The 12,302-nt window shown below is 45.8% G+C and overlaps 1 protein-coding gene across 1 annotated transcript in view; it reads right to left on the bottom strand.

The window, feature by feature from the left end:
- The window catches only part of Ptprt (protein tyrosine phosphatase receptor type T), an 805,504-nt gene that overhangs the window by 29,535 nt on the left and 763,667 nt on the right, over positions 1-12,302 (bottom strand). The window contains exons 21-25 of the mRNA XM_059258971.1: positions 11,721-11,837; positions 8,660-8,814; positions 5,236-5,371; positions 3,214-3,363; positions 1,157-1,330 (exon numbers count right to left, since the gene is read on the bottom strand). Coding sequence (XP_059114954.1) covers positions 1,157-1,330; positions 3,214-3,363; positions 5,236-5,371; positions 8,660-8,814; positions 11,721-11,837 — 732 coding nt within the window. The remainder of the gene's footprint in view (positions 1-1,156; positions 1,331-3,213; positions 3,364-5,235; positions 5,372-8,659; positions 8,815-11,720; positions 11,838-12,302) is intronic.

Raw genomic sequence — 12,302 nt, forward strand, 5'->3', positions numbered from 1 at the left:
ACTTATCTGGGTATTGACCTTATATTCCTTTTTTGTTTTCAAAACCCAGAACACTTGCGATAATCAGAGGTCAGGGAAGTAATGGCCTTGATCCAGGAAGAGAATACTCTATTATCTAGCCTGTAACTTAGATAGGAGGACCACATGGGCTGGATGGACATGACCTCAGAGTGGGGAAGAGCAAGGACAGGAACCTGGAATTGGTCATCCTCCATCAGGCCATGATGTTCTGGTCCTGAGCCTTAGGAGGCAAAACGCCTACATCTTCCTGGGTCAAACAAACAGGGGAGGGACAATAAATGGATTATAGAGTGGGAACTAGGAATTCTAGTTCTGTCTCTAGCTCTCTGGGATACCCTGAGCAAGTCTTCCTCAGTCTGGCTTAGTCTGTCCTGCTGAAAAGAGCATGGATGAGACTAGAATGTCTGTGGTTCATACCTCTGCGATCATCTGCATATCCTGAAGGTGTAATGATGATAACTAGAAGATGCCCGAAGACTCAAGGGTGAGACATGTGAGACAGAGGCATGGGAATACTGGGCAGGACATTTCCCTAACTTCAAACCAGAGCAGGGAATGGTTCCCTTCTTTGACATGCTATTGAAGAAGCAGAGGATGATACCTTAAGGGCCATGGTCCGATTCCCTTCTTGATCCTTTTAATACTTCCAATCAGCATCATTTACTGAGCATCTAGTGTGTGCTATCTCCCTCTTTGCTGTTGCAAAGGAGTTATCTGAGGAACTAAATGGGAGGTTCCAGCAGGAACCCCAAAATGATGTACCACATCTTATCTCCTGAGGTCTCAAATTCTAGGGAATGTGGCCAGAACTGAACTTCTGGCTGAGAGTCATTTTTGTGGGAGGTAGAAGCATGCAGGTTAGAGCTATTGACTTGAGCTGTTAAGGGAATTCTTTTTTCGGCTTTTGATCTATTCTGTCCACCTTCTTTGAGCCAAAGAGCCAAAAGCACACAATGTATCTGGGTTTACACATGAGGCTTCTGGGGAGGGGGAGGGGGAACCACGGTCTCAAAGGCCAGCAGTTAGAAGCAAGATGGCTGGTAGGGTCAGGGCTCTAGGATTCAGCCATCTCCACCTTGGGAAAGAGCTTTTTCTGTAATGGCAGCCAGGAGTTTTCTGCCAGGGCTTAACTTACATCCATCAATGCTGCATTGATGTAATTGCTGGATTCTCCATCTACTGAGATGAGGAAAGGTAGACAGCGGTCAAGAGGCAGGACATCCATGCTCCGATTCTTATCATGGTTCCGGGGTAAGAGCCCGATGCTGCAGTCTTCAGGCCTCACTCGAGGTGTCACGATGTTGAGTGTCTGTGGGGGCACAAAGGGGAGTAGAGGAGTACACAGGAGGCTGTATCCAAGCAAGGAGACGGATATCCCAGGTTAGCTTAATTTACCTGTCTTTACCCTCCAAGCTTGGCTCTACCATTGTTCTCTCCAACTCATGCTTCTCTCATGACAGAGATATTCCTTTCTATCCTGTGTGCAGCTACAGGACTTCTGAGCTAAGAGACTTTGCCAGGAGCTTTGTGACACCTTCAAGATGCCAAGGCTGCAGGGGCAGCATGCCCATGCACAGGCTAAGACATGAGCTGACAATACCTGCCAACCATTTGAACTGTTGTTCAACTGAGCTAGCACAGTATTAAATGAGGGCCAGCCAGAAGGGCATATGGCAGGGAATAGGGCAGAGAATCCCTAATGAATGTTAAACACCACTGGAAGTGCCATGGAAAGAAGGAAGTGATTTTTCCAGCACTTTTTTTAGTGATAAAAGTGTCTCAGTTGTAGGAGGATGGATGGATGTTTAGGATGTGCTCTTTAGGGTGGATAAGGGACCTTGTGGGGGCAAACTAGTAGGTCTACAAAATTACAAGGCTTATGCTCTGTAGAGCAAGTTCTCACCCAGTTAGGGACCAGGGCTGTTCCAGCCAATAGAGTAGGTCCTGTGTGCAATGACCAGGGTTCTGTGCCTTTCATCCCTCTGTCACTTGGCATGCTGTCATTAAGACAATACAGATTTCTTGTTTAAAGGAGTTCTACAATGTCAGCCTGATGGGAATACTGTGAGCCTGGGATTTGCTTGTTTCTTCCTGTCCAGTTCTTACAGATCCATTGCTCAGTTTTTGGCCATGGGATGAAGGTCTGAACTCTAGCATTTTACTCAGTGATCTATGTCCAGGTCTTTAGCTTTCTACTCAGTCACTTATATCCGGGCCTCTCAGACCAAAGCTGCAGTTTTGACCGTCCTGGTTCCAAGGTGTGAATCTGCCATGTCTGAGCCATGCTTTAAGATGGCTAAGAGCTTAACATGAATATAGATAAATGCCTCTGAGGTCCTGTTAGCTTGCACGTTCTAATTTAGTAGGTCTGGGTGGTGCCCAACAGTCTTCATTTCCAACAAGCACCTAAGTCCAGATGATGGGTTTAAAGAACTTGTGGAGAAAACACTGGGGCTACAGTCCCTCCAGAGTTTAAGAAGCAGGAAATCCACACCAACATCAGTGTATAAACTTCTGTCCATTCCACAACATCAACAAGAATTAACCAAGACCTCAGTTCAATAGCATAATCACAGCACAAAAGCAAGTGTCAGCCATCATTGAGTGATTGGCTAATAGTTGCTAATGACTGCAATCTGATGGTGTGAAAAGCTTTCCACAGCTGCTGGGCACAGTAGGCTGAAAGCACACATACACATCAATCTCACCAAGAAAGGCCCACAATGCGCATTAAATTGCCTGGATCATTGCTTTAGATTGAATGTACACATCTCATCACACACACACACACACACACATACACACACACACACACACACACACACACACACACACACACACGCTACTATACCAGCTCCCAACAGGGCATATGAGGAGGGGTGGGGCTGTGGGAAGTAATTGGATTACCAGGGTGGAGTTCTCACGAGTGGGATTAGTGTCCCTATGAAAAGTTACACAAGTGTGTGCTCCTCTGCTTTCCACTGTATGAAACCATAAGAAAGCATCCACTCACAAGCTACGTTGGTGTCTGAGCTCTCCCCAGATACTAGATTTGCTGGCTGTTTGCTTTTGGGCTTCGTTGCTTCCAGAAGTGTGATAAGCAAATGCCTGCCATGTAAGTCAGCCAGACTATGGAAATTTGTTAGGACAATCCAGAGCAGCTAAGTCCCTGAACCTCTGCTTTGCCCATACCTGAAACTCATCTTTGATCTGGCTGGAGTTAGTCTGAGGGTCCAGCCTGCTGATGTTGTAGTAGAGAGAGCGGAACTCACACACAGGGATGGCGGTGTTGCCGCAGAGGCATGCTTCTAGGATGGCATCATGCACAAACACATACTGCTCCTGCAAGGTCAAGGGGAAGGGAAGAGTGCTTCAGGTAAGAACAGTTGTCTGTGAGCATTTTGTCCACATCGAATGAATCTTGTAGCAATGAAAAAATGATATGATTTTTTCTGCAGAATCCTTAGTTTTTAATCCATAACCCAAAGGTCTAAGTCTCCATGTTTCACAGTGATTGAGCTATGGTGCATTTTGCCCTTGTATACGATGGAACAGCAGAGCCACTGATAAGAATGAGAAACTCGAGAACATGTCATTGCAGTGCTCTCTATGTTCTGCTCACATTCCCAGCTTTCATCCAAAAGCTGCTTGCTACAGAAACCCTGCTCTCTCTGCAGAAAGCTTTATTCCTACTTCCTGGAGCATGTTTAGTATTCTTGTCCTTTGTCCCCATCCCACTTTACACTCAACAACCAGAGTGTCTTTAAATCCATTAAGCATAAGTTTACTGATAATTCTGGGTCTTTATAAGTGTTCGTTGGGTAAATATATTTTTTAAACAAAAATTTGACCCCTTTAATTAAAGTGCTTAATTTGAATGTATCATGATTCATTTATATTTAAACACATCTCCATGTCTGACAGTGAGGGCCATGTGTCTGACTTTACCTAGAGCAATTGCAGTCTACAGGCATGGTCTTAAGCACAGATAGCACAGTCATCTTGGCTCTAGTGTTATAGGCCTGGGAATTGGCCTGTGGGCTGTCTCAGAGCCCGCAGTAGAGCCCAGTGTGCTAAAGCTTTCAATGAGCATCTGCAGGGACTGGTGTACCTAAAGCCATGGGTATGTCGCTTTGCAGGGTTGATATGCATGGAGCTCCCATGGGTTCTAGATCTGCTAGGACATCCACAGCCTTTACTAGAACCAAAACATGAACTCATCGCAGGAACAACAACCTAAGGCATGAAGGAGTAGGATAGACAGAAAACTCGATTAACAGGAGAGTGAGTGGTTCAGGACAAACCATGTGGGCTTTAGCCATGTGAAGACTTAGGTATATAGTTTCTTGGTGTCCTCTCCACTGATAGAATGGAGATATGAGTAGGAGCTATACCATGAGCTGTGAAGAGTAGGGAAAATATCCTAGACATAAAGAATATGCATTTCTTGGCTCACTGTAAGTGACAACAATTCAGACAGCCTTACTTACAAATTTCTCAGGCATTGGGTTCTCCAGCTAGACAGACAGGAACCTGGGCATCTGCCTTTTCTTGAGGGTAAGGGTTGTATATGTCTCTCCAGGAATCCTCAGCATCTAGCTCAAGTCAAATTTCTCAAGAACTTGGGGCTGGAGAGATGGCTCAGTAGTTAAGAGGACTTCTGCTCTTAAAGAAGGCCAGGATTTGGTTCTCAGCATCTACATGGTAGCTCACAACCATGGTCACTCTAGCTTTAGGAGATCCAACAGGGTCTTTAGACCTCTGTGAGCACCAGGCACACATGTGGTGCACTTACATACATAATACTCAGACTCACAAAATAAAATAAATAAATCTAAAAAGTGCACTTTGTTGGTTAAGCCATTTCCATCAAGGGCTGACTGAGTACATACCATAAGTACCAATACTTCCTCTTCCTCTCCATCCCTTAATCCAAGGATGGACTACTTTCTCTGACAACTGCCATTCAGTCTTACTTGGATGACGGTAGAGACAGAGGACTCAACAGTTATTGATGCCAGAAGTTTCTGTACTATAGACTCTCAGGATTGGTTGGGATGTCTTACCAGAGCAGGCTACACCGTAATTCTGTACTAATACTTGTGCAGTCACATCCTTTCTGCATGACTTCTCCACTAATGAGCCTCTGTCCTACCATGCTTCTCCTTGGCCAAGGTATCAGGAAACTAGCTGGTTCAGTACCCCAGGACTAACCTCAGTCTGCACCAGGTTGACCCTCTGTGCCCGGAGCTCACGCACACAGTTGAAGATGTCCACCACCCCTTCATTCTCAGCCATGTCGAGCATGGTGTCAATGGCAATGAAGCAGCCAGTCCTCCCGGCTCCAGCACTGGAAGAGAAGTTTGGTGTGTGTCAGGGCTCTTAAGGTGGGACGAATTATGGTGACAAGGCCCCTACCACTTAGCCCTGTCTCAAAAGCCTTGTTGTAAGGCAGTGTGTTGCCAAAGACAGATGGGATGATTGGAAGCCTGAAACTCCTGGGCTATGCTGAACAAGTGATCAAATTTTTCCTTATTAAATGGAAGAGTAATGCTTTATCATTGGGGTTGTTTTGGAGGACTTATTTTATTGTACTTATTTAGCAAATGCCATGTAGTACTTACAAAGTAACACATTGTTGTGTCTTACAAATTTGCTTATGGACTTCCTTAGGAGGTGATAGGCAAGTTTCTTATCCCATTTCATGGGTGAGAAGATGAGGCATAGAGAGCTTACAGCCTGAGGTCATAGAGATGGCAAATGGGAGAGCTGAGAGTTCCCCCAGGCAGTCTAGAATTTCTGCTACTCTCCTTAATAAGATTTATAATGTGGAATGCAAAATTTCATAGTAGGTGTGCCTGTAGGCCCCTTATCTGATGGATATAGTCCAGGGGGTACAGTGTAAAACCCTTATCACACTTATCTATGCCTGGCATACTGGAGTCTTCTGAGTAAACATGTCTTTTCCCTCTCTCTCCCCTTCTTTTATCCCCTCTTTTTTTTTCATGTCAGCAAATAGTTTGGTGGATGGAAGCCAGAAGAGGACAGAGGTTCCAGAGAAGACGTGAGTGAGAGAGCAGAGACCAGAGAGCTCTGAGCTGTGTCAAAGGCAGAGAGTTGATCTGGTGTCCCCTATTCAAGGCCTTGCAGTTGACCCCCTTGTGCTGGCTTCTTCAGGGTCACAAGCCAGACACATCATCAAACTAGAGCCGCTGACAGCCTTGAGACCCTCACCAGGCACCAGGTTCCCTGACTTATAGTCAGTTTCTGATTACTGACAAGCTTTATTAGTCCAACCTCAAACCAGACACAAAATGGCAAGAAGATAGACTCCACAAGACCCCCTGGAGCACAGTCAGATCTCTCCAGATCAACTCTGGATTATAAGGCAGTAAGGCTGAATCATTGAACCCTGGCCTGTATTGCCCACGGTTTGGGAAGGGAAGCAGCACAGCCTGTCAAGGAAGCCCACATTGGCGGTGGTTTCACACTTTACTTACCCCGGGGAAACTAATGTCTTTGTCTAACAATGTGGAAATCAAAGGAAATGCAAGGAGATGGATGGAATAAGATGCAAAAGCAACATTGGCTGATAAATCCAAGAAGCATAGGCCAGCAGGGACCCACACGTTAGTGATCTGGAAACTAAACCCCTCGGAAGCCGTCTTCACTGATGATAAAACACTATGGTTTGAACTGAGTGGAGCCTGCCTTATTCTTGCCTCAAAATACCTGTCCCCAGTGTACTCTGGACCTATTTAAAAAGAACTCAACAGAATGGGTTCTGGAGCCTGGGAAGAGGTCTATTAAAAAAATCACTCATTCATCTGTTCCCCAAAGCCTCATCCTCAATGTATCACATGGGAATGACCAGCATCACTAGTTTTCAATCTAGGTTACAGTACCAGAGAATAAGGTGCTGGTGTCTGTGAGCCTCAGTTCGTGCCTCTTAGAAGAGTCCCTGGAATAAAACAGTAGTTAAGCATATGCTATTTGAGATCCCTGAGATTAAATCTTGGCTCTGTTACTGACTAGCTGTGTGACCTTGGGCAAATGACTTCATCTCTCTGGGTTTCACTATTCTCATTCATAAAATAAAACTGGCCATATACCTCTTAGTATTAATAGTACAATATATGTAAATTGCATTAAATTGCATTTTAGAAGCATAATGCATGTAAATTGCTTAGTTTTGTGCCTGACCACAAATATTTATCAAGCATCCATGATGCCCTGGATGCTAAGATTCAGAGTAGGGATAGGAAGATGAGTAAGACACACGTCCTGTCCAAAAGAATTTATTAAGCCCTGTCTGGGGTGTCAGATGATGTTAAGAGGCAGGAAGGGTGGTAGTTTCAAGTGCTTATTATGTTTGGAATTCTTTCAGGCACTTAGTGTGCATTAACCAAACCATAACAGCCCTAGGAGTAGGTACCACTCTGCTTAGATGCTTTACAGTGACTTGCTGTGGAGATGCAGGTACAGGCCATCATCACACACAGTACTGCATGTGGCAGACAGTCAAATGAATACTTGCCATAATCTTCCTCCCTCTCTTCCTTCTGAACTCTGGCTACAGTTAGGGATATTGGGCTTAGACACTAATGCACCTTTTGCTCTTTGTTTATGGTGAGAGGCAAAGCAGAAAATCCATGCCAAATGCTCGGACAGTGCAGAGGTTTCTGCTAAACCCTCAGCTTCTACCTATGAAATGTGGATGTGTATCTACTACTGTGGAGAATACAAAGTGATGCTGTGTGGGAAATTTTCACACAGGGAGGGGCTGCCTCTGAGACATTCACAGAGTCTTCCCTGGCCTTCTTAGATGACACAGACATTGCCAGGAAGAATGAGATGGCCTGCGCATACAAGGTATAAGAAGATGTGCTGAGCCCAAGGTCGTACTGAAATGGAGGGCCATTGGGAAGGAGGCGAATACAGACTCTGTGGCATTCAGGTCTGGACATCTACCTTCCTCCAATTCTAAATACCCTTGACACAATACTTCATCTCCATTTAGGAGGATTCAATGCCACTTATGCTCAATGTGACTTTCTAGGTCAAAGCTGAAAATTTCCCGTCTCTGTAATAAAGGGAAGCTGATACTGACCATTTGCTCTCTATTAAGGACCCCGAAGGCCAGCAATTGATTTTAAAAATAGTAGGAGTGAAGAGATGCATACTTATACCAAGGTATCCCATGTCAAGTCACTGCTAGGAAGCTCCGGAGAACATGTCAACTATTCCAGTTTTGACATTTCCCACCCCTCTCTCCCATCTCGGTGCCTCAGTTTCCCAGTCTATAAAATGGGAATGATAAGAGTACACTTCTCACTTCTCCAGTTTGTATTGGAAGTGAAACAATTTGGGCAGATATACATGGCAGGTGTAGCAGGTGCTGCTGTGCTCAGCTGTGTCTCTGGGTCAACAATCACAACAGTAACATAATCCCTACCACCATTGTTGTTAGACCCTGGGACCCAGGTCTCCTCAGAAGTTGGCTGGGTTCTGGGTCATAGGAGGAGGGGTCTTAAAGCGAGAAACCAAGGCCATGGGACAAGATGGTATCACCCTCACCTGGAGAGCAAATCCACAGAGGTACAGTTGGTTGCAGAATGGGGATGGAGGTCTGACTCACCTGCAATGGACCACTATGGGCCCGGCTTCTGGGGGATTGAGGAACTTGACCTGGCGGACGAAGCCCAGAAGGCCAGTGGCATAGCAGGGAACACCATGGTCAGGCCAGCTGGTGAAGTGGAAGAGGCGGAGCTCCCGGATCTCGTGGTAGCCTTTCTGAGGAGAGAATGGGCCTCCGTTCCTCCACCTGCTGCCCTCATGTACCCTCCCAGGTCCATGGGGAGTAGGGGATATGCTACTGAGGAACGGGCCTCTCTGCTGTGTGGGGAAACGAGGTACTCATGGGGTTAGTGGGTGTTAGTTCACAGGAACTCTGCCCAGTTACTTCTAGAAAATGTGAAACCAGTAATTTCTTGAAGAACCTCTTAAAATTAATTAAGTTATTTTTATTTTTATGTGTATGAGTATTTTGCTTGCATGTCTTTAGACGTTCAGAGCAATTCCTAGCCGGTGCTAGGAAATCTCTACATTATTGTTCATCTCAAGTTAAGTAATACTCACCAAGAGCTGTCTTTTCCTGGACATGTGTTAGGCACTATGAAAGGGTGATTTAAGCCACAGCTCCTGTCCCAGAACAGCTCATGGCCTCACTGTGTGAGGAAGACTCCTATGTGGATAATTGGACTAGAGTATACAAAGGAATTATCTAACATGATTGGAGGAGAGGAGAAATTAGGGAAGGCTTCTTAAAAGAAGCCTCCTTTACTGAGGTCTAGGAATACAATAGTAAAAATAAAAGCTGGCATTTATACTAAGTACTGGTGATGTCCCATCACTCTTTTGAACACATCCATGTATTTATTCATTTAATACATGGATCAGGCCTCCTATCATTATCTCCACATTTTAGAAAAGGAAAGTGAAGCTAAACAAGATTCAGAACATGTTTATTAAACAGTAGGAGGATGGTTTGCAGATTGCCTATATGGCTCTACTGTCCCCAGTCTTCATCATTATGAAGCTGATGTATGTATGAGCCTTCTTACCTCACTGAGGACACAAAGGGGCAGCATGCATGAGATCTTGGGGACAGGCTACAGAGAGCACTGCAGAGCATCACAAAGAAGCCAGGTCAGGGCCGGAGGGATGCAGAGGGCAGCGTAGGGGGATGCAGAGGGCAGTGTAGGGGGATGCAGAGGCAGCGTAGAGGGATGACAGGGTTGGATGTGAGGCGGTGAAGCCTGGAGGCCTAGAGCCCCAGCCAAAGCCCTGGCTTTATCTCAAGGGTACCAGGATATCAAGGCCCCCAAGTGGCTGCTCTGTGGAGGATGGGTTCAGAGTGTGTGTTGTTGTCCAGCCAATCTTGGTTCTTGGGCTTGCACACCATCCTCAGCCCCTGTGTGTCTTGTTTGGAGACATCTCACACTCCCCTTCCTGAGAAGACAACCCTCAGCTGGACCTGCATCCCATCCCTGAGTTGGTTGGGAATAGCTAGCCTTCTCTGCCTGATAGAAGGGCTGAGGTATTAACTAGCTTAGTCAATAGTCCAGTGTGACCAGAATGGAGGGCTTTCCTGGGATGTGGACCTCCAGTGCTAAACCCAGCATGTTCTAGGCAAGCCAGAATGACTGGTATCCTCGTGGGGACTCAGTAAGAAGTCCTATACCTGTGGAGAAATTCTTGCCCCAGGACCCTGTGAGGTCAGGCTGAAGTGGGTTGCCTACTAAGGTCCTGCTCCCAACTCTCATCCTGCAAGCTTCTTTTCTATACACAATTCATTCAAATTCCAGTTGCTTTGGGCTCTGCTTTTAGGAAATCCAAACTAAGATGGGGCAAGATGAGAGGCAGAGTAAGGCTAGAAGGGGGAGGGGGATAAAAGCCAGATTGAATCAGGGATGGGGAGGAGAGGCAGAACAGCTCCAGCACTGGCATGTGCCCTCCCCACTTGTGCTGTGCTGTCCTTGGTGGAGCTGTGCTTACTCCAGGAGCAGAGGACACTTCTGTTTGCTGTTCCGGAGTTCCTAGTTCAGGAACTGATGCTGAGCTAAAGTTGATGTCGATAGACTACTGATCGCCTGTTCATAAACCATGGAGAAGCTGTGGTGTTCATCTTTAGAGATTCGTGGGGTCTTGTAAGTGAAGTTTCCTATAGGTAATGCCTCCCTTTATGATTATTTAAAGGAAGAAAAAAAAAGACAAGCCAAGAAAAGACCCTACTCCTTCAACATGCCTTGTAGGCTACAGTTCATCCCAACTGGAGTCTTTGCTTGGAGAGACCCTCTTAACATTAACTGGGGACTCATTAGAGAAGATTGGTGCTCATTCAGACCCTCCTCATGGGGCCTTCACTACACAGTGTTGGTGGTTGGCTCATCCCAGCTGTCCCTTTTCCTGGATGTACATCCTTAAGTGGTAAGAGCTAATTCACCGTGGAGCTAATTAGTTAGCCCTCAGGAGTATGTCCATAGTCAGCTGTAGCACAAATGTATGGACCAGCATCTCTCAATCTAGAAAGTCTTAGATGTGACATGCTGGGCTGGATAGTTCTTGATCATATGTGTTATGGATTGTTTAGCAGCACTACTGGCCCCCTTCTGCTAGATGTCATTATACCCTCTCTCAAGTTGTAACATTCCCACATGTCTTCAGACAGTGACAGATACCCACCAGTGGACAAAATTTCCCCTGGTTAAGACTAGAATCCCAGCCTGGGAAATGCTGGTGTCTTTTTGCCCACCGTACTATGTTTTTGACCCTTGGCCGAGGATATTATTCCTTCCATCCTTTCCTTGACTGGAGCCTTCTCAGCCTGAATTTTCTCCAATCTACAAATTACTCCGGCTCTGGGGGTATGTAGTGGTACCCCTGTAAATTCTTTGTCTGTTAGTCCCTTATGGCTCTTATCACAATATATCCCTTAGTCCATTGCATTTGTCTATTGAAGTCTATTGGTCTCTCTAGTTGATGAATCCAATGTAACAGCCACATCTACTCTGATTACCATTCTGTCTATCATGCAGGTGTGAAGTAGAGACAAATCAGACCCTTGGTCTCCACTGTCTGGATGAGTAGACCAGTCAACTGGCTTGGAAGAGGGACTTCTCACAGAAAGGAAAACTTACCTTCTGGACTGTGAAAGTGCGGATGACATATTCTGCCAGGGGCTCTGTTTCAATTAGGGTGACTTTAATGTCTCCATAGACCTCTGTGTCATCTGGCCAGTATCGTACACACTTTACCTGTGGCCAAGTGAGAGACAGGGAAAGGACAGGAAGGAGAGTGCATAAACAGAGTGCCATGCATGAGAAGCCAACTCCTTTAGTTTTCCCATCCAAATAAACCCAAGGGTGATTTTTGGTGGCATTTCAGCTCATGGGGTGCTCAGTGGTCAGGGATCAGCAAATTGCACAGGGCCTAACTCACTGCCAGAGTCACTGGGGTCATTAAAAATAATAGCAGTTTCTTCTCTTACAGCTCCTGGTGGTTTTCCAGTGCCTTGCTACCCTAAGCCATCAGAAAGAACTAAGTAAGATGGGAAGTATATCATCCCCACTTGGCAGATGAACAATAGTACTGGAGATGGTGGCGTGGTCATTTCCTGCTGTGTCAGCACGGGGCTGCTGAGCCTTATTATCTGAGCAAGAATGAGAAATTCATGTGGAAAACAGAGAGGAGGTAGAAGCAGAAGGGTTTAGGAGAGGGTC

The sequence above is a fragment of the Peromyscus eremicus genome, chromosome 4, assembly GCF_949786415.1.
Source record: "Peromyscus eremicus chromosome 4, PerEre_H2_v1, whole genome shotgun sequence".
NCBI lineage: Eukaryota > Metazoa > Chordata > Mammalia > Rodentia > Cricetidae > Peromyscus > Peromyscus eremicus.